This window comes from Heterodontus francisci, chromosome 24, assembly GCF_036365525.1.
Source record: "Heterodontus francisci isolate sHetFra1 chromosome 24, sHetFra1.hap1, whole genome shotgun sequence".
In the NCBI taxonomy this organism is placed as follows: Eukaryota; Metazoa; Chordata; class Chondrichthyes; order Heterodontiformes; family Heterodontidae; genus Heterodontus; species Heterodontus francisci.
The window spans coordinates 62,029,481-62,052,579 of NC_090394.1; the positions used below are offsets into that span (position 1 = coordinate 62,029,481).

Genomic DNA, 23,099 nt, shown 5'->3' on the forward strand with positions numbered 1-23,099 from the left:
TGAGAGCCAGCACAGCTACAACGGGTCAAATGGCCTCCTTATGTGCTCTAACAATTCTGTGATTCTGAACATCTCTGCAAAAGGCTAGATAACAAAACAGCCAATCATACTGCTACCATAAAACCAAAAAACTGTAATTCCCTTAATGATGAACACAAACAGTCTAATATTACAAATGGAATTTAGGCACAATGCACAGAAAAAAACCCGTGTCAATTTTATTTGAGTTCATAATTTTTCATATAGATGACATTTTAAACATTTGTTTTAATCTGCACGCACAGCACAACGTAAATACTATGGAAGTTACAGTTCCAAAAAAAAAAATGCCTGTCAAACCACATGAATGAAATCCATTTTCATGGGTTCCAATATATTAACTTTTATACAATGACTTGATTTACTGATCTATGATAATACAGTTTCATTTTGTGTCAAACATTATACTGGATTCTTGATTGACATCTCTGCAAAACCCAACACATCATTCCAGATACCGATAAAGCCACGATTTCCAGTTTGACATGAGATATAGTTATGCTTTTATGAAAACACTGGAAATTTCAAATTGTGTAATAGGATTGATTTTATTAAAAGTTTACTTCATCACTTCAAATGGAGTGCAATTCATTTGTAATACACAGTAATAAAGACTTGGAAACATTTGTCTGAATAAAGGAGGCCACTGATTAGCCACTTCAAATTTTTACTCACTCTAGGTACTTCAAAAATGCCAGAGCTGGTAGAATTTTAGTTAGTTTCCGAAATCCCTGAGGTCCATTCACAGGGCCGAGGCTGTAAGGTTGAAACAGATTGTATGTCTTTCTTAGTCAGTCACAATTTTGCGATTCACTTAACTTTAATAGTAAACAAAAGAGAATTAATCATTAATAATCATAGAAGGTGTGGGGATATGTTCATAAGGCTGTTAAAAAAGGTGGGATCCTTGACTTTATAAATAGGCACAGAGTAAAAAAGCAAGGAAGTTATGCTAAACCTTTACAAATCACTGCTGAGGCCCAAGCTGAAGTATCGCAGGAAATTGTTACTTACTGCCTGACTGGTAGTTGGGGGGGGTGGGGGGGGTGTTGATGGGGACTGGGAGGGGTCCAGTCCTGCACAGGAAACCCAGAAGTCCAACTTTCCCTATGTGGAAGGGCTGAATCGAACCCGGGGGAGGTGTCTGATCTATGACCCCGGACCTGGAGGTGGGGGACGCGATACCTGACCCTAGGAAGGTAGGTGGAGGGGGGGAAAAAAAAAAAAAAAAAAAGAGTTCAAATCCAAAATGGGGGTCCAAACCCTGACCCCAGGGGTAGGATGTGGGGGTGCCAGTGGGGGGTGGGGGGGGGGGGGGGTGGTGGTGGTGACTGATGTGCATGGGGGACAATCTGATGGTGGGGGAGTTTGGGGGCGCTGCGAAGCACTCCTGTCCCTCCTGGACCACAAGCAGTGCTGTGAAGGCACTTACTTGCCTTTTTCTTAAGGTTATCCTGCCCAAGGCCTGGGAAAACCAGTTGCCCACAGTTAAAGCCACAAAGCAGGTTAAAGCTGAGGCTTCCAGCCTCATTAACATATTTAACATGCCAACCTGCTTACTGGGAGCAAGTTGACTGCCCTCAACTTGCTCTGCCACACTAAAACTCGGAAGTCAGCAGATTGAAGCCAGCTTTCCAATACGCTTGGAATTTTTGCGGATTTAACGCTCCAACCATACCCAATCCCACCTGCTCACCCATGTTAAAAGTCCTCCCATTATGTCCAATTCTGGTACCATGCTTCAGGGAGGATGCCAAGGCCTTGGAGAGAGTGCAGTGGAGATTTACAGGAATGAGGGACTTCAGTTATGTGGAGAGACTAGAGAAGCTGGAATTGATCTTAGAGCACAGAGGTTAAGGGGTAATTTATTTTGAGGTGTTCAAAATTTTGAAGAATAGAGCTGACAGTGGGAAACTGTTTCCCCTGACAGGAGGGTTAATAACCAGAGGACACAAATTTAAGATAACTGGCAAAAAAAGAGAGAGATAATGAGTTTTGTTTTTTTTTAAAAACGTGGCGAATTGTCACGATCTGAAGTGAACTATCTGGCAAGATGGTTGAAGTGGATTCAATAGTAAGTGTTGAAAGGAAATTGGATAATTACTTGAACAGGAAAAATGTGCAAGGCAATGGGGAAAGAACAGGGGAGTCGGACTAAAAGGATAGCTCTTTCAAAGAGCTAGTACAAGCACAATGGATCAAACAGACCGTACAATGTTGTTGGCTACATTACCATCACTTTTACATTTGTAACCAGTAACAATGTGTTTCAATATTTTTAAATTAAAAATTTACCTTTCTTCCCTTTTATGCTACTTTATAACCATCATTGACAAAGAGGAGTACGAGAGTAATGTAGGGTGATTGCAGGCTGACAGGTTTTTCTGATTTCTCCTCGCTCTCTCTGTGAAATACTAAGTCTCCCCTTAGCTTGTCAGCATGGCTAGTGAGCCACGAGAGGTACCAGCCAGCATCACAGACCTCTGTGGGCACTTTCCGAGCTCACACACATCTTGACTCTGATAATACATTAAAGTTGAGAAAGCTACTCAATTCTGAAATGATAGAGGCACAAGATTGCAAGTCACTACTTACGCAAACTCCAGCATTTGTAGTGTCCTGACAGCAGGTAACTCATAGAGTTCGCCTCCAGATGTGTTGTGTGTGCTGTTGCAGGTAAAAAGAAGAAAGAAACACAAGATGAAAAGATTCCTTTTTTGTCCTTATTCTAGGATACAGTGATGCCTTTTTAAACAAGCATTAACTTGTTTCCTTTGGTACTGCTAACACTTGTTAAATGCACAACGTTTACCAAGAAATGTCTTCCTTAAATGAAGCTCTCCACAAACTTCAAACACAGTCAAATTGCAAATTAGATAACATAGCCCAAGTAACTATTCATTTAGCAAATTTAAGCATAAACAGACACGTCACACAAAAAAATATAGAAACATATAAGCCTAGATAGTTGGGTGGGACTGCCCTCACAATAACAGGAGTAGGCCATTCAGCCCCTCGAGCCTGTTCCACCATTCAATTAGATCATGGCTCATTTGTACTTCAACTCCATTTACCCACCTTTGATCCACAAACTGGATACCCTAACCTAACAAAAACTTATCACCACAGTCTTGGAAATTTCAATTGGCCCTGCATCCACAGCATTTTGGGAAATTAAGTTTTAGATTTCCACTACCCCTTGTGTGAAGTAATGCTTCCTAATTTCATTCCGAAATGGCCTAATTATAATTTTAAGGTTATGCCCTCTTGTTCTGCATGCCCCACCAGAGGAAATAGCTTTTCTGTATCTAGCCTATCGAATCCCTTGATCATTTTAAATACCTCAATTAGATCACCTCTCAACTCTTACCTATCCAATTGGAGCCATACCATCTCTTCCAAAGGCTACTCTCCCTATTCCCAGAAAGGATTTCCCCAAGGATCCACTCATGGCTTCCTCCTCTTCCACATCAAGGGGTAATCTAATTGAGTGCTAATGATGATTAAAGGATTGGATAGGGTTGATAGAGAGAAACTATTTCCTCCGATGGGAGAGTCCAGAACAAGGAGTATAACGTTAAAATTAGAGCTATTTCAGCAGTGATTTCAGAAAGGAGTTCTTTACACAAAGGTAGTCGAAATCTGGAACTCTCTCCTCCGAAAAACAGTGAGGCTGGGTCATTGAAAATTTCAAAACTGAGATTCATAGATTTTAGCTAGGCAAGGATAGGAAGGGTTACAGAACCAAGGTGGCCAGAGAGAATTAAAATACAGATGTCATGACGCAACTGAATGGTGGAACAGGCTCAAGGGTCTGAATAGCCTACCGCTGTTCCTGCATTCCTTAGTTACCACTTGGTGACATGATCTACAGGCACGTGATCAGCATCCACATGTATACTGAGAACACCCAGCTCTACCTCTCTGCCACCTCTCTAGATACCTTCATATTCCTCCACAGCACATCTGGTATCTAGTCTTGGATGTCACAATTTCCTCTAGCTAACTCAGGGAACATCAAAGCCATTGTCTTTGGACCCCACCACAAACTCTGTACCCATGCCACTAACTCCATCCTCCTCCCTGAACACTATCTCAGGCTGAACTAGACTGTTTACAAACTCAGCATCCTATTTGACTCCAAGCTGATCTTCTGACTCCATGTTCTCTCCATCACAAAGACTTCTTACTGCCACTTCTATAACTCTGCCTGGCTTCATCTCTGCTTCAGCCCACGTGCTGCTGAAACCCTCATCCATGCCTTTGTCATCTCTAGGCCATTCCCTAGACTCTGCAAACTTGAGCTCGTCTAAAACTCTGCTGCTTGTATTCTATCTCACACCAAATCCCATTGGATTATTGCCACTTTCCTTACTCAACTACATCGGTTCCCAGTTCCCCAAACCTCAAATTTGAAATTCTCCATTTTGTGTTTAAATTCCTTCCTGGCCTCACCCCTCCATACAAAACAACCCATCCCCCAAACCCACCGTTCCTCTGGTGTCCGAGATATCCCCTTTCCCCCGACCCCTGTACTTTGCCCTACCACCTGTAGCAGTGTCTTCAGCAACCAAGGCCCATGCTCTGGAATTCCACCACCCCCCCCACACCCCGCTCAATCTCCATCTCCTCCTTTAAGACCCTCTTTAAAACCCCACTTTTATTTTTTTTTAAAAACCTTTTCATCATCCCACCTAATATCTCCTTCTCTGGCTCAGCACCTGTTTTCTCCTTATTCCTTGGGATATTTCCCATATTAAATACATATTGATGTTGAAATTAACTTTAGTGATATTTGTAGACAATTGTTTAACGGATTAATCTGTCCTTCCTCTGCCCAATATGTTAGCACAAACACCTAGGCTAAAATTGCTGACAGAGATATGTCATATGAACACATGAAGTATTCATCTCTTTATATCACGAATAGTAATTTTAACTCCAGGTAAATTCTGGCAATAGGTTGATATGTTCATTGCAACCAGACAACCTAGCAAAGCAATTCTATAGAGACAGAAATGCACATTTACAGATAGAAACAAAGTGGGAGAGATGTCAACTCACCATGAAAGGAATCTTCTATCTTTGTGAATTTGTACCAGTAAATCAAGGTCATCGATATCTTTCAAACTCTTGATCTCAAAAGGATTGACAGAAAACTTAAGAAGAGATAGATGAAGCAACTCATGTAATCCAGTTTGCTCCAAATGCTCCCAAAGCTTTATCGCATCACATATGGACACTCTGTGAAGGAATAATGACAAATGAAAGTGAAAAAGAAGAAGCCATTCAGAAATTCAATAACCTGCTATGTGGACAAGGAAATTGTTGGAATGGACATTCTCACATTTGGTCCCTGGGACCATGTGAACCATTCCCTTTATATTGCAGGACAGTTTACACAATAGTCAAGACAGTAGAAATACCAGACATGTGCAATGAATTTTCAGTTGCGGTTTGTCATTTTGCCTCCTGCTGCTGTGCCTTTCTCACTAACATATGATCGAGCAAGTGCAAAATGATGTGCAATTTGATGGGCCTAAGTAGACAGGCTGAATGATTGGGAGAACCTGTGGCTACCCTTTGAAGACAGCAGAGTGGCCTTACTTATTTTACTGTGCCAGAGGAGTAATTATCACATCATCATCAACAACTTCCATTTATATAGCTCCATTAATGTAGTAAAACGTCCCAAGGCACTTCACAGGAGCATTATCAAACAAAATTTGACACTGATCTATGGAAGGAAATTAGGACAGATGACCAAAAGCTTGGTCAAAGAAGTAGGTTTTAAGGAACGACTTAGGGGAGAAGAGAGTAGTAGAGCAGTAGAGATGTCACAAGATATTGCTTGTAGCTATTAAACAAGTTTACATTGAAGCAATCTTGTCTATGAGCTGCGTTATTTAATTTCCTAGGCTTCCCTCATTCTGTGCAAATCCATACAGCATATACAAACAGAAATTAGCACAAGACTGAATTATTATTGTGGTTTTGTTTTTAATAACCATGGGGAAAGCCATCAGTAAAGTTCAACCACACAGTTTTCTTAAAAGCAAGAGAATACTTAGTTGAAATCATCACTGTGGAACTTAAAAAAAAAAGTTTAGTAAAGATCACTGCTTTTTTTTGAAAAATACAGAAGAGTATTTATTGAATTTCCTTAATATGGAGAGGTTACAAAGGAAACAGACAGCAACTCCATAGTATTCAATGCAAAATATATCAAACTATTATTTAACAAATGACTTTAGGCTTTAATTGCAACTCAATGTTGTGGAAAATATTGCAGGGATTCTCAGTGTGGTTGATGACAACACAGGGCACTGGTATGAGGGGCTTGAGTGCAAGGATCCACCTGCAATTCTACATGCAATGTGGGCAGGGACAATGACAAACAGAGACCCAGATGCTTCTTCACAAGAAAGGAGAGATAATTGGAGGCCAGATCATGGTTGGCTGCTTTCATTTATCTTCTGGAAACTAAATCAAGAGTATTATTGCCACTAGGCTGTAACAGACTGTTTATCTACAATGTGGCCCAAGGAATGGTGCTTGGTGTTAAGCAAGAGGTTTAGAAATATTGAGAATTGTTTTTAAAAACGTAAATGAGGGGAGAAGGAAAATATAGGACTTTTGTACTGCATGTTTGAAGTTTAAATACAGTAAGGTCTCAAAAAGGGGACAAGAGAATGACAACACTATCAGGAGGATGAACTCAAAGAGGCAAGATGTTCAGCAGAATGAGCTCACTGCATCAATAAGCTAAAATGAAGTAAAAAGTCCACCAGACACTGTATTCAATTTACAGATGGGAGATCTGTGCACCTACCTAAACGAGGTCACATTCTTCAATGCAGTGAACTGCTTGATCCCTTGCAAGTCAATACTCGTGTCCCTCAGGTCAACGGCAAAGTTATTTGGGGACCTCTGCATCACATGCAGCAGTACGAAGATGTCAGGTGGAGTCAGCCGCGTGCCTCTAAAGTACAGCTTCTCACTTAGTTTAGCAGCTACTCGTGCAGTTAGCTCAGTACTCTGTGTTTCATAAACACAATGACATAGCTCCAGCAATTTACTGGTGCTGAGCGTACTGATTTCGAGCTCTGTCAAGTATTTCTGCACGCTCTTTTGCTTCTTGCTTTTAATGTTTGCCTTTGAATGATGGGAGAAACAACTAAGAAATGCATTTCCTTCATGAAAGGCCAGTCCTACCAGAAACCTGCGAACAATGTCCAACCAGTCCTCCTGAGATTTCCGTTTTTTGTGCTGCAGGGAAATAATTTTTGTGAGGCCTTTGCACTTGATAGCTTCAGAAAACAATAAATAGAACCCTCCAAGAAAATTCTGCAGGGCAGAATGAGAAAAGGTTTTCCCACATTCCTGCTCCTTTTCTTCACCAGTCATTAAGAAAGGCCTTAGAAGACCATGCTTCAAAGCAAAGTTCGACATTTCTGCTGACCTGGACTCGAAGCACACAGATTCATGGTGTTGGACTCCCGTGAAGGCATGTTTGCTCAACTCCAGGATGTTCTGCTTGTGTAAAGCAATGACACTTTGCGTCTGTGGTAAAGTTGATGGTGCACAGTGGAGTAGGATTTGAAATAGGTTCAGAAATAAATTAGTGAGAGTGGATGGCAATGCCAAACGCCCATCTCCAGTCTGGCGCCTGGCTTTGAGAACAAGACAGATAAATCTGCATAATAAAGGGATGTAGCAAAAGCTAAGCATGTACTGTTGCTCCTGAAGACATGCCATTGCTTCCGCAGCTATGGATGAGTCATCAAAGTACCTGTACAGGAATTCTTGTATGTGACTTTGGCTGAAACCCAATACTTCAACAATCTTGTCCACTCTGCAGAGGTACTGGTTGAAGATTTCTTTTGGTCTTGCAGTAATAAGCACGGTGCATCCCTTAAGCAACTTTTTCTGAAGGAGGCCTGCAAGCAGCTGTTTGACAGTGCGAGGTGTCTCTGTCGAACTGCAAGTTGTAGGCTGCATGAGGCCATCGTGATCTTGGAAGTCTTCGAAGTCATCAAAAATGAGAAGAACCTTGTGTGAATTGTGGCATAGGTATTGAAAGACTTCATCTGTATTCTTTAGTGAAGGAAGAAATGGCTGGAAAAGTAAATCCTTTAAAGTGTAATGCTTCGCAAAGTTGAGCGTCCTGCACTTAAACCAGAAAACAAACTCAAACTGCCTGAAGCACCCGTTCACCCAGTCGTGGCAGATTCTTTGGACCAGTACACTTTTACCAATCCCCGCTCTCCCTAGTAAAGCAACTACTTTTGTTTTCTTCTGTCGTTTTTCTGAGATGTCAAAGAGATTGCTCATGTTGACAGCAGCTCTTTCTCGTTCCGCTATGTCATAGATCCTGCACTCTTTATCCAAGCACTTGGAGGCATTTCTTGCAGACTTATTTTCAGTTTGACCCTCGACCATGGTGACATCCACGTAAATGTCTTCAAGAAGCATTTCGTCGTGTTCGTGGCAAATGTAAGAGTGTTGGCTCATGTCTTTCAAATATTCTTTCACAGTCTCTGTACAAGCTTCTACACCTTCTGTTGATACAAAGCAGTAAATAATCTTACACCACTTTATGCACTGTTCTGATAAGAAGTGACTAGAAGATCTCGTGAGAGCAGCTTTATTTTGTTGCTGCATTTCCAACCAAAATGAATGAGAATATATTAAAATATATCATGCACAATAGGGGTTGGTGCTGACTAACCAACTGTGCAGAATTTTCTGTTTTTAATTCTACATTGAAATTTGTTTGTTAATCTGATCCATTGAGTACCAAATACAACATAGAATTGCATGCACAGTTTGCCAGACATTAATGATATGAAAAATTAAATATTTACTTGTTTTGGCATATAGCTTGATTGTTGGACTCGACGGTTCAGATGATTCTTCACCAGACGACTCTATTGCAGGATCTAGCATAGAAAGAAGGGATAGTTAGCAGATCCACCATTCTAGCATATGCTTTCCCTCACTCCTACACTGCTCCCAGCTCCCCTCCTCCTGTGTGACTGCCTGCTACTGTGAAGCCCTCACAGATGCTAAACTTCCCCACAATCACTATTAACTCCAGCTGATGTTTAGCCATGAGCCAGTTTGCTTCCTCTAGTTTAATAGGTCAGCTTTCCAGGTGCTGCGATGTGGACAATTCCACTACAGACAGAAGTAGACCTCCGCTGGGACTGGGGGAGAACTGAGAAGGCACAGTGTAACTGGGGCCAGATTAAAATGTTATAAAGCTGGAGGGATTGTGTATTTTTTTTTTTAAATAAAAGGAATCCCTTTCACATTGCCATCGAGATTTAAACATGCGTGTTTATAAATTTAATACTATTTAGAAGAAGATAAATCCTGCCTCAGACATCTTTATATGTGATAGTCAGCCATGCAAAATATGTAAACAAGTCTAATACTTCACAGTGCCCAACCTACTCCCAGGTTTCCATCAAGACTACTCAAAATTATTTAATAAGACGCATGAATAACTGAGGTTCTCTCATCCATGCTGCAACCCACCCCCTCCCTGTAGCTTCCTGCTGTTGCCCAAGTGTGGTTAAAACTGGCAGCTCAGCTGAGTGGAGGAAGCAAACCTGCATCGCTCCACTCATGAGACTGTGGACTGGTTTTCATTGTGCTGTGTAACTTGCCTACAGGTAAATCTTGTAACCAAGGGGTCGGCAACCTGCGGTTCTGAAGCCACTTGTGATTCATTAAGGACTAGTGTGGCCTTGATGGATCAAACCCATTTTTTTGGTCATTTATCAATTTTTAGAAATGTTATCCAAACGTGTTTCTAATTTTTTTAAAAATCAGATATATAAAAATCTCCTTGGCGATGGATATTTTAACAGATAAAAGCTAGAACTTGTGACACGTTTAATCAAAAAAAAAATGAAATTCTATTGAAAACTTGCTTGGATCAAAAGTCATAAGTTACAGTTTGCACTGTTTGTCAAGCAAAATGACATCATTTGCAATTGCATTACTGGCTTATGTACTGACCACTAGCCAGTCACTCACAGATGTCGTCATATACATCAAATAAAGGAACTAACTGTGGTCCTTGTTTTGAGGCTGTTTTGCGACAATAATTTTGTAATTTATTACAGGAAACTGAAGTTTGTGTCATTCATTAGTGGTACTGTATAGAATATTAAAGTCAACAGACATTTTTAAAAACTGATTAGCGTTTGGATTTAATTTGAAAAAAATTGGCATAATTAGAGGGTTTGAAACGGCTACAAGAGAAAAATATCAAAGATGAAAATCGCAAATTTCAAAATGAATGGACGGATTCATTTGCATTCATCCGGAATTCAGCTGGCCTCCCTGTGTGTCTCAGTTGGGAAGTGAAATTCATCAACAAGCAGTGATTTTACAGACAATAACAAAATTATTCAAAAAATTAAAGACAAGCCTTTACTGCAAAGAGCATGAAAGACGGAACAGTGAAATGGCCACAGATATCATCAGTCAGCAGATAAATTCAGCTCCAGGCTTCTCTACTGCTGGTTATGAATCGTGTAATGTTGATGATATTGCACAGACTGCTCTTTGTTGCAGGTATGTGTATTCCAAGAGACCCCAAGAGGAGCTCATTGACTCGGTGCCCCTGAAAAGACAGCATTACAGATCTTAAAATTTTTCTTTTTTGACTAAATGGCTCATTATGAAGGTTGCCGACCCATGTTGTATCTTATTGAAGCATCACTCAAGCTATTAACTAACTTGATTATTAACAGATTAAACACTTTTATGACATACATGGTCCCCCACTGTCCACAGAGACTGGAGTTGTTGGAATATCCATAGGCTGAGCACTGGTCATAGACACTGGCAAACTCTGAGAATCGATAGATTGATGACTGAAGAAGCCTGGACTGTCCACAGGACTGACAGGCGAGTCTGTATTTGAAGTAACAGGTGAAGCGTTCCGTGATATTGCTGAAATGCTCGGGGGAGAAAATGCCTGCGCCAAACCAGCTGAAAGACAAAAGCGCACAAAGATAAGAAAGCAGTCGACGCTTCTGACTTACTTAAATCTCCAGTTTTGTGCTGAACATTTAATTTGAGAAACTAAGCACGTCATTAATTTTTAGGAGAAGCAGATTGAGAAAAGCAATGAGAAACTTGAAGGAAATACCATGGAGAAAGGCCAGCAGGTCATGCATTTTCCTGTTCTCTGGACATCAAACCATATACAGATTAAGGTGGTGTTGCACACTGGCAGCACCATGCAATAGAGAAGTAGCTCCCCTACTTCAGACATGCTAAATTCGCAATCTCAAATGAACTGTGAAGATAATGAGTTCTTAGGTACCTCGCTCACACTTAGAAGTCCATTGTTATACATACAGGTCTTGTTCTGGCATCACCATATAACTTTACTCCAGTGGCTTAAGCTCAATCTCAGCTGATGCTTCAGTGAATTATTGCTGGAGTGTTGCACTGCACAAATGCTGTCTTTCAGATGAGACATTAAACTGAGGCGCTCTCTGCCAGCTCCAATAGAGATTTTAAAAAATCTGATGCCACTAATCGAAGAGTTAGGGAGTTTTCCTGATATCCAGGTCAAAAAAACCTTCCTCAATCAACTGGACCAAAAAGATTATCTGGTTACTCATCTCATTGCCATTTGTGGGATCTTGCTGTGCACAAATTGACTGCTACATTTACCTACATTATAACAGTGACTACACAGAAAAATACTTTATTGGTTATAAAATGCTTTGGGATATCCTGAGCATAAGACACAATATAAATGAGAATTCGTTCTAATTTTGATACGTCTCATACACTATCACATTTTGCAAGCATGATTGAACAGGCCTGCTATTTCTTCTGTGGTACATCCAGCAAAATCTGGGCCAAATCACAACCAAATTTACCATTTTCTATACTTAATTAAAATAAAAGGTCCAAAGTTATTCAGTAAAAGCGTAGCAAAACTTAATCCGGCCATTAGCTGAAACAAATGAGCGAATGTTCAGTTGAGCTGTAATGGTGGGGTATAGGCTGATTCTCACACATCATTAACTCTTCTGCTTTTTCCTAGTTAACGTGTTCAATAAAGGCAGAAAGCTACTCACGTGGGGAATGCACAGGTGATGTTGGCAGCAGTGTTGTAATCTCAAGAGCTGCTAAGCTCTTATCTAGAACTGCAAAACAAAAACAGATTTTACAATTTTCATTTCAAATCTGTGATCCACTTTATACATTGAACAGCCCAATGTATTTTCCTAATGAAGAAAAATCTTACTGCAGGCTGCATTCACTCAGCATTGTGTTCATGGAAGATACCATCACAGCAGTTTTATGTCCAAGTGAGATTAGACATGGCAATTCTCTGCTGAGCCTCTATATGTCAATGCTGTGGTCTTTGCAGAATGATAGAAGGGGGAGGATTGTCCAGCCCGTGTAGAAATCAGTAGCACGGAAATCTGACAGGCTTTTCAATGGACAGACAATCTGCTCTGCCAGATTACCAGCCAGTGGGAGCAAACCTATCTCTGGTTTGAACTGAGCAAACAAAAACGCATGTGGTGCTGCACACTCAGTAACACACAGAACGAATATTACAGTATAGAGACAGGCCATCTGGTCAGGCAACTCTGTACCTGTTTTACCTGCAAAAGTGCCACCTAGTCTAATCCCTATTTTGTATCAGCCCCAATTACATCTTATATTTATATAGTGTCTTTAATATAATAAAATGTCTCAAAGTGTTTCACAGGAGCATTATAAAATATGGCACTTAGCCCATAAGGAGATATTAGGTCAGATGACAAAAAGCTTGGTCAAAGAGGTATGTTTTAAGCAGTATCTCAAAAGGAGAAAAGCGAGGTAGAGGGGCGGACAGGTGTAGGGAGGGTATTCCAGAGCTTAAGGCCCAGGCAGCTGACGGCACGGTCAACTAATGGTGAAGCAATTAAAATTAGGGATACTCAATAGGCCAGAATTAGAGGAGCTGAGATATCTTGGTGAGTTGTGGGGCTGGAGGAGATTACAGAGATAGGGAGGGTCGAGGCCATAGAGGGATTTGAAAACAAGATAACAATTTTAAAATCAAGGCACGGCTTGACAATATAATCATCCTGCTTGTAAAGATTGTTTTTAAATCTCGTCTTTAATTCTTTTTGTGATTATCTTGAATTTGTGCCTCTTCTTAGCATCTCACTGACCAGTGGAGGCAACCTATTGCATTAACGTAACACTTCAGACATGGTGTTCGGAGTGGGGGATGGGGTTGGGAGGGTAGGGTGATTTAACCATTCCCGCCAGGTGAGAAACAGGCGTCAACATGTTGCCCACCCATTTTAAACCTTTCCTGGTTCTCCTTTCTCATTGAAGTCAATCTGACAGGTATGAAAGGGGTAGACTACTCACTACCCCCCATTTCCAGCCTGGCATGAACAGTTAAAATCAACTTCATAATCTTGAAGGGCTCTATCAGAGCATCCCTTAACCTTCTCAGCTCTAGTAAGAAAAGTTGACTTCAAGTCTCTCTACAATACAGTTATCCCTTATCCTGGGTAATATCCTATTGAATCTATAATAAACCTATTACATTGTTTTGATGTCCTTCCTATAATGTGATGCTCAAAACTAACTCAACTTCCTACTGTGTTCGCCTCCTTGCTTTTATACCCTAGGTATGAAAACCAAGGATATTATTTGACAAGATCTTAGCTGCTTTCACGGTCACCTTTACTGACTTGTGTATCAGCACATGAAGAGCCCGTCTGCTCTTCTACTCCATTTAAAACCTAAAAAAACGTAAAGGTATATTTCCTTTTCCTATTCTTTACTGTTTCTGCAGGAGTGTGGAATACCACACCTCAGCACCTACAGGCAGTGGTCGTGATGGTGGTCCCACGGGCCATCGATCTGGTCGGGGGGTAATGATTGCCATTCCTCCGGCCTGGGTATTCTGCTGCGGGGAAGTAACTTCACCATCTCCGAAGTTAAGGAGGTGGTGGGCGTTCGCCTCCTCGTAGCAGACGTGATGTACAACAACGCTCCGCTCCGGATGATCAACGTGTACGCCCTGGTACACCGCAGAGAGCGGCTGACTGTCTTCCAGCAGCTCCCACTGCTGCTGGCGACGTCCAGGCCGGTCATCCTAGGCGGTGACTTCAACTGCATCATCGATGCGGCTGGACGATCCGGCAGTGACGACAGCAAACTGGACGCGACGTCCAGATTCCTGATGGAAACAGATAAAGATGCCAAACTGCACGACATCTTCAGCAAACCTGCAGACGGAGCGCAGCGCAGATACACATGGTCGAGATCGGACGGGTCTGCCCGTTCCAGGATTGACTTCCTGTTTGTGTCCCGTGCTGTCACGGTCGGATCCACCAACGTCAAGCCGGTGTTCTTCTCCGACCATTGCCTCTTACTGGCCGACTGTCACTTACAGGACGACCAGCGGGTTGGCAGAGGGACGTAGAAGCTCAATGCGACACTGCTGACCCCAGAGAACGTTGAGGAACTCAAAAGGGATTACAAAGGTTGGAGGACCGTGAAACCCCTCTTAGAGTCTCCAGTTCACTGGTGGGAAGCGATCAAGGAGATCAAGAGGTTCTTCATCCACAAAGGTGTTCAGAGGGCGAGAGAGACACAAAGGGAAATGTCCCGACTCCAGAAAAGTATGCAAAATCTACTCCGGTTGCAGTCAATGGGGGTCGAAGTCAAAGAGGACCTCCAAGAGGTGAAGAGCCAGCAGGCCTCGCTCTTTGCCAAGGAGGCCTCCAAGATCATATTCCGGTCCAGAGTCCGCTCCATCGAGCAGGATGAGACGTGCTCGCGTTACTTCTTCCAAAAGGTACACAGAGAGAGCTCGGTTATCAGCAGCCTGAAGGAAGAAGATGGCTCGGTAACGTCTTCGCAGTCCGACATACTAAGGATCAGCAAATCCTTTTATGCTGGGCTGTATGACGCGAAACCCACAGACAGCAGAGCCTCCCAGTCCTTCCTGTCATCTATCACAGAGGTCTTAGATGACAGCATGAGGGAGAGACAGGACAAGCCGCTTACTCTGGACGAGCTGACAAAGGCCATAGAGTCCTTCGAGACGAGTAAAACTCCCGGGAGCGATGGCTTACCGGTCGAGTTGTACTCGGCCCTGTGGGACTGGGTCGGCCCGGACCTGCTGGAAGTATACGAGAGTACGCTCCTGGCCGGCAGCATGTCAGAATCCATGAGGAAAGGCATCATCACCCTCATTTACAAGCAGAAGGGGGAGAGGGCAGAAATCAGAAATTGGCAGCCCATCTCACTGCGTAATGTTGACTACAAGATTCTGTCAAAAGTCATAGCCAGTCGAGTCAAATCTGCTCTGGAGTTGGTGATTCACCCCGATCAGACCTGTACTGTACCCGGCAGGAAGATCTCAGATAGTCTCACGCTACTCAGGGATATGATCGCCCAAGTACGGGACAGGAGGGTGGACACCTGCCTCATCAGCTTGGACCAGGAGAAGGCTTTTGACAGGATATCACACACCTACATGATGGACGTGCTTTCCAAAATGAGGTTTGGGGAGGGAATCTGCAATTGGATCCAACTGCTCTACACAAACATCAGTAGCGCAGTCTCAATCAACGGGTGGGAATCGGAAAGTTTCCCGATCAAATCTGGAGTCAGACAGGGCTGTCCTCTCTCCCCGGTCTTGTTTATTTGCTGTATTGAACCCTTTGCTGAGTCTATTAGGAAGGATGCGAGCATAAGAGGGGTGACAATCCCAGGCAGCGGAGGCACTCAGGTTAAAACCTCCCTGTACATGGATGATGTCGCCGTCTTCTGCTCGGATCCGCTGTCCGTGCGCAGACTGATGAGCATCTGTGACCAGTTCGAACTGGCCTCGGGAGCCAAAGTTAACCACGGCAAGAGCGAGGTCATGTTCTTTGGGAACTGGGCTGACCAATCCTTTGTCCCCTTCACCGTCAGGTCAGATTACCTGAAGGTGCTGGGGAAATGGTTTGGAAGGGCCGGGGCGTGCACCAAAACCTGGGAGGAGTGAGTAGCCAAGGTACGACAAAAGTTGGGCATGTGGGGGCAGCGATCTCTCTCCATTGTGGGTAAGAACCTGGTCATCAGGTGCGAGGCGCTCACGTTGTTGCTCTACGTGGCGCAGGTCTGGCCCATACCCCACTCCTGCGCTGTGGCAGTCACCCAAGCCACTTTCCGCTTCATCTGGGGATCTAAAATGGACCGGGTCCGGAGGGACACGATGCTCAAATCTCTGGACAAGGGCGGGAAAAATGTACCCAACATGGCCCTCATCCTGATGACCACCTTTGTGTGCGGCTGCACCAAGCTGTGTGTAGACCTCCAGTACGCAAACTCCAAGTGTCACTACGTGCTGAGGTTCTATCTGTCCCCAGTGTTGCGAAGGATGGAACTGGTCACATTGCCGCAGAACGCTCCATGCAGTTGGGCCGTGCCGTACCACCTATCCTTCGTGGAGCAGTTTCTGCGGGAAAACACCTTTGACCACCGGTCCATCAGGCAGTGGTCTGCACGGAATGTCCTCAAGGCCCTACGGGAAAAGGAGACGGTGGATCCTGTCGGATGGTTCCCCGAGCAGACTGCCAAGGTCATTTGGCGGAATGCCTCATCACCAGAACTGTCAAACAAGCACCAAGATGTAGCTTGGCTGGTGGTGAGAAGGGTCCTCCCCGTCAGATCCTTCATGCACACCCGAAGTCTCGCCCCCTCCGCACAATGGTTGTGGCGGGGAAGAGACGGTCGCCCACCTCCTCCTAGAATGTGTTTTCGCAAAGCAGGTGTGGAAAGAGATGCAGTGGTTTTTGTCGAGGTTCATCCCAAGCAGCTCTGTAACACAGGAGTCTGTGCTCTGTGGGCTGTTCCCAGGGACGCACACCGAGACAAACATCAACTGCTGCTGGAGGGCTATCAATTCGGTGAAAGACGCCCTTTGGTCTGCCCGAAACTTGCTGGTCTTCCAGCGCAAAGAGTTGTCCACCACCGAAAGTTGCAGACTGGCACATTCCAAGGTCCAGGACTACGTGCTGAGGGACACACTAAAGCTTGGGGCAGCCGCAGCAAAGGCTCAATGGGGAAAGACCACAGTGTAAGGTCCCCCCACCAAGCTGAACTGAGGGACTGGATCCATGGGAAACCCCTCGAACTATATCGGAGAAATTTTGTGTGCTGTAAATGTAAAAATGTATATGGCATGACGATGAAATGGAAGGGTTGTGAGGCAACTCATGATTGTATAGAAGGTAACTGATCACCTTTGCACTGTTTGTATTCTTTGACTTGATGCTGTTTTAAACTGTTTGGGAATGTAATTTTTCCAGATTTTTATGAATAAAGTATATTTTGGAAATTAAAAAAAAATTCTCTACTTCAAAAATACATTTCTTCACCTTTGTCAACATCGAACTACATATGCCACTTATCTGGCCATTCTGCCAGCCTTTTGGTATTCTTCCATATTCTTTCACAATCCTCACTACCATTTGCTGTATTCCCCTTTTCCAACCCCTCCACCCCACCCCCCCAACAATCACCCAGCTCTCCGATTTAGCATCACCAGCAAATTCAATATTGTTCCCATAAATTTAAATCCCAGATCATCCATGTATGCAATTACAAAGAATGGCACCAACACAAGCCCCTTTGGAAGAACACTCACACCTTTCTAGTTGCAGTAACTTCTTTTACACAACAACCCTTTGCTTTTTGCACTGCAATCATCTCTCTCTATTCATGTGGCCACGTTTCTTTTAATTCCATTTGCCATTATCTTTGCTGAAGTCTTATGTGTTATCCTATTAAATGCTTTCTGAAAATCTGTGTAAGCCACATGCATTGCACTTCCTTCATCTCTTATTCTCATCACTTCCCTCTATTACTTCAACAAGCTCAATGTGGTCAAGGTTCAACTTCTTTTTAGAAATCCATGCTGACTGGGTTTTGAGTATGTGTTACAGTGCAGGAAATCCTCACAGATACTGTGTTTATCATATCAGGTGTGTGTGCTCTCCCATTTCCAGATGCATGGGAATGTCCACTGACGATCCCCTTGCTGTGATGTTTCACTGATCCAGTATGGGTTGTAGTTCAATACTGTGGAATCCTGCAGGTACCAATAATACTTCAAATACATGTTGCTTGATGCTCTGAGTTTATCGTTACGTTACTGCTTGTAATGTCTTGTCAAACCTGTCCTGAGACTGAAGGTTGAAAGTGCAGCACTATTGTGGGGTTTCCATCAAAATGAAAATAGTCTGGTTATTGGACTTATATGGCAGATTTGCCAACTCTCCTAGCTTAGAGAGATGAATGGAGGCAAGTAGCTGCAGGAGTGGGTGGGGGTAGTGGTGTGGCTGGGTGTGGGGTGGGGGCGGGAATGAAGGAAACTTAGATCAAACAGAAACTACTCAGATTAAATTAAAATTGATGCACTGTGATTTTTCACTGTCCCAGATGGAAGATGTTTCGTCTGTCCAGCCAGAATGGCAGAGTGTGAGCCTGCACACTATTTCCCCACCTGTTGGGTTCCTCATCTCAGCCAAGTGGGGACCAAATACTTCCCCACCAAAAGGAAAGAAAACTCAGAGGCTGAGACACAGTTACAGATCTTCTAGAAACCAGTTATATAACGGCATTGATAGAGGCCCAGAGCAGGCTTCCCATCTGCCCTTATTGGTGTCCCATGCAAAGTACAGAGGAAAAGAACTAAAAGTACTTTTCAAAATCTATTCTTCCAGCCAGTTTGATCCAATTGAACTTCCAATTATCAACTCTGCTGCCTTCTGTCCCTTATAGTGACAATCCATTAGTGTATACAAGTCGTGTGAAGATCACAATTCCTGTGATGAGAAAGTTTCTTTCAATAGTTGTTAAAATATTTCCACAAATCATGTGAAATGGGAGTGTCAACATCACTGTACAAGTTAATTATCATACATATCTAGAGGCAAGTCCTGGTATGTGCTGGTAACTTGAAAATTACTAGGCTTTCTGTACATGACAATATTTGCTACCTACAGATTTCTTCCATTTATGATACACAAGAAGTGTAGTTTTCTGTGACGGACCTAAAAAACAAGTAGATGCTCCTGGCTGAATAACTCCATTGACAGGCATGTTGATGACTTGCTGTGGAAGTGCATATGATGGAAAAAACTGGAAGCCAGCAGAACTGACAACTGGGCCACAAACGATCGAGTTCTCTGAAATGAACAAATATGAAATGCAGAAATTATAACCTTTTTCTCAGTATGTCCTTTTAGAACATTTTTACATTTTAGTTATTGTTCCTCTTCCTCCCTTCCCTTTAAGTCCCCAAATGCGACATAGTTTCCTGGCAGAGGAAATCAGCTGTATTGTCTCAGCTATTGCTGTTCTGATACTGGCCACTAGATGGTAGACACGAGCAAACTGGATGACTCAAATGCCAATCCTCCCTCCACGTCTGAGGCAAGTGCTCAACACCACAATATGGACCAGTTGAAATCAGAAATTTATCTTGTGCTGATCACAAGCATGAACTTGCATCACAACATTTTGGTTTACTAATACCTGGAATGGGCGGGCTGTCTTACGAGGAAAGGTTGGACAGGCTAGGCTTGTATCCGCTGGAATTTGGAAGAGTAAGGCGACTTGATTGAAACACAAGATCCTGAGGGGTCTTGACAGGGTGGATGTGGAAAGGATGTTTCCCCTTGTTGGGGAAACTAGAACTAGGGGTCAGTGTTTAAAAATAAGGGGTCACTCATTTAAGACAGAGATGAGGAGAAATTATTTCTCTCAGAGGGTCGTGAGTCTTTGGAATTCTCTTCCTCAAAAGGTGGTGGAAGCAGAGTCTTTGAATATTTTTAAGGCAGAGGTAGATCAATTCTTGATAAGCAAGGGGCTGGAAGGTTATCGAGGGTAGGTGGAAATGTGGAGTAATCAGTTCAGCCAAGAACTTATTGAATGGCGGAGCAGGCTCAAAGGGCCGAGTGGCCTACTCCTGCTCCTAATTCGTATGTTCGTAATGTAACATTCCATAGTACAACACATTGTTGTTATACCAAATACAATGCTTCACTAAACTACCCGTACAATCAACAGCTTGTATTTATATACTGCCTTAAAGATAGTAAAATGTCCAAAAGGAGTTTCACAGGAGAATTATCAAACAAAATTTGACACCTTCATAAGATAATTAGGGCAAGTGGTGAAAACCTTGGTCAAAGAGCTAAGTTTTCAATTAACTTTGAGTTTTAAGTTTTAAGTCAGCTAGACTTTAAATACCTGGAGTATGTACATTGAACCTAAGAGTCAAAATCATCCATCCACATCAAGAGGCAGTCAGATAGCAAGGTGGTCAGACTTTTGGGTTTAATTTGGTAGAATCCAGGAAATAGGACACAAATCTAATTGCAACCAAGTACAGATCATACTCAAAAATGAGTTTTCAGTTTTACAGACCTGAGTTAATGTAAATGTTTGATCCAATCTGTGCGACGTGATTTTTGAGTTGTTTCAGATGGTTGATGTCTGAAGGATCAGCTGTTGGGGAAAAGATGTCCGTTGTCTTTGGGGAACGTTCTGGAGAAGTAGATAGATTCTCTTCGTCTAAAACAATGATCAAATGCATTACTACATATTTCTATATTTGCCATGACACTGTTACAACAGAAAGGTGAACGATAATACTGGAGCCAATCTTCATTCAATCAAACATTTATTTGCAGAGTGAAATGTTACAAACATACACCTCCGAACACAGCCACAGCACAGTTTCAATAAGTTTCTCTTTGTATGTGCTCAAGTGAAACCCCAATTAATGCCCTTCACCTGTATATAATTAATATACAATTAACTTACACCCTGTAAACTTCCACAAGTAACTCAGAGATTCCCTCTGCAACAACAGTCGAACTGAGCCATTGATTAACAGCCCAGAAATATGCTGGTCTGGTGGTAGTATTTTCTATGTTTGCAGTAACCCATGTCCTGTCCTATTACCTATTTTACCCCTAACGAAAATCCTGAAATAGCATACACAACAAAAAACTGAAAGTCAATGAGTCCATTCAGAGATGCATATAACTACTAGATGGGCTGTCCTAGCATATTTGGGACTAGCTCATGTTTTATAATCTCAGTAATACTGCCTTTGGTGCTTTGAAATGCCCCAGGCTGTAAGATACAAACTTCTAGACCTCCTTTCAAATTTTAAGTAGAAATCCATCACAGGATTACAATGCTTGTAAGGTCCAATGACATTTTAAATGCAGATTCAAAAAAAGGTCCAAGCTCTTTCCTTCAAGTGATAAAATAAATGTATTCATCACTTAGAATTATACAATGGTTACAGCACAGAAGGAGGCCATTCAGCCCATCGTCTCTGTGCCAGCTCAATGCAACAGCAACTCACCTAGTCCCACTCCCCCACCTTTTCTCTGTAACCCTAAAAAAAATTTCTCTTCAGATAATTATCCAATTCTCTCTTGAAAGCCTCGACTGAATCTGCCTCCAACATACTCTAAGGCAGTGCACTCCAGACCCTAACCAATCCCCGCATAAAAACATTTTTCATGTCGCCATTGCTTCTTTTCACCTTAAATCAGCGTCCTCTGGTTCTCGACCCTTCTGCCAACGGGAACAGTTTCTCCCCATCTACTCTGTCCAAACCCCCTCATGATTTGGAATGCCTGTATCAAATCTCTTCTCAACCTTAAAGAGAACAGCCCCAGCTTCTCCAATCTATCCACACAGCCAAAGTCCCTCGTCCCTAGAACCATTCTCTTAAATCTTTTCTGCACCCTCTCTAATGCCTTCATGTCCTCCTAAACTGTGATGCCCAGAAAACACTCCCGTTGAGGCCAAGCCTCAAAAACCTTTCATATAAAAAAGTGTCAGCTCAGGTGTCATGATATTACAGCATAAAAGGAAACATAATACTTGAAAAAAAATCACTAATTAGAAGCATTACATCTTCCAACTAAACAGAGAAATTTTATCTGTATTAACGGTTACTAATATTTCACTCGTATTACCATTAAAATTCACTTGTGTTAAGATAGCACAATGAGTTTAAAATTCTCATCACCTCTAGAACTCAGCACAGTGGCACAGTGGTTAGCACCGCAGCCTCACAGCTCTAGCAACCCGGGTTTGGTTCTGGGTACTGCCTGTGCGGAGTTTGCTAGTTCTCCCTGTGACTGTGTGGGTTTCCTCCGGGTGCTCTGGTTTCCTCCCACAGCCAAAGACTTGCAGGTTGATAGGTAAATTGGCCATTGTAAATTGTCCCTAGTGTAGGTAGGTGGTAGGAGAATTGTGGGGATGAGAGGGGGAAATGGGATTAATGTAGGATTAGTATGAATGGGTGGTTGATGATTGGCGCAGACTTGTTAGGCCGAAGGGCCTGCTACGGTGCTGTATCTCTCTCTCTCTAACTTGGGCTTATTCAATCCTAGAACACTATCTTCAAGTGAAATGAATACAGATCACTTCAGCCTGTTTTCCTTTAGGCCTGAAACCAGGGCACAATGTCGCCTATATAAAAATAGCAGCTTGTCCCGTAGCTGACAATAGTGTATGAGGTTACAGTGAAGACTCATTACTGAGGGACAGCAGAGGGAGTTCTATTCCACAACTCCCTATGCTCCACCTTGCTCCACCTGGGACAAAAGGCAATCATATTAAAGGCAGATTTTCCTCACTGTTGTACCTCAGAAACGCTCTGTTTCTCAGACAAATGGACAATGAAATGGGGCACGGATCCAGTGTGTCAGGTCCCCACTGCTACAGCGTTGCCCTGAGATTTCCAGGGCTTCTCCGAATTGATGTAACTGGGCCAATGCTTGCAATAAGTATAGGCTGGTGATAGGAGGATAATGAAGTAGGAAGGGGCATTTCCAGCCCTGCTGCCTCACTTTCCTCTGAAATTGCCCCAAGAGGACCCGAACAGAGGGCATGAAGGGGGTTTCATGGCCAGACCAAGATTACTGGTGCCAAAAGATAGGGGAATAACTTTCTCTGCCTGTGAGTGGCCTGACTTA

At 42.9% G+C, this 23,099-nt stretch overlaps 1 protein-coding gene across 7 annotated transcripts in view; it reads right to left on the minus strand.

Moving 5' to 3' along the window:
- Positions 1-23,099, minus strand: part of ciita (class II, major histocompatibility complex, transactivator) — a 111,870-nt gene that overhangs the window by 14,979 nt on the left and 73,792 nt on the right. For all 7 annotated transcript variants that reach the window (XM_068056383.1, XM_068056382.1, XM_068056386.1 and 4 more), the window contains 9 exons: positions 20,521-20,667; positions 19,143-19,277; positions 12,156-12,224; positions 10,831-11,049; positions 8,907-8,981; positions 6,872-8,600; positions 5,104-5,283; positions 2,635-2,706; positions 715-795 (listed from right to left, as the gene is read on the minus strand). In XM_068056383.1, coding sequence (XP_067912484.1) covers positions 715-795; positions 2,635-2,706; positions 5,104-5,283; positions 6,872-8,600; positions 8,907-8,981; positions 10,831-11,049; positions 12,156-12,224; positions 19,143-19,277; positions 20,521-20,667 — 2,707 coding nt within the window. The remainder of the gene's footprint in view (positions 1-714; positions 796-2,634; positions 2,707-5,103; positions 5,284-6,871; positions 8,601-8,906; positions 8,982-10,830; positions 11,050-12,155; positions 12,225-19,142; positions 19,278-20,520; positions 20,668-23,099) is intronic.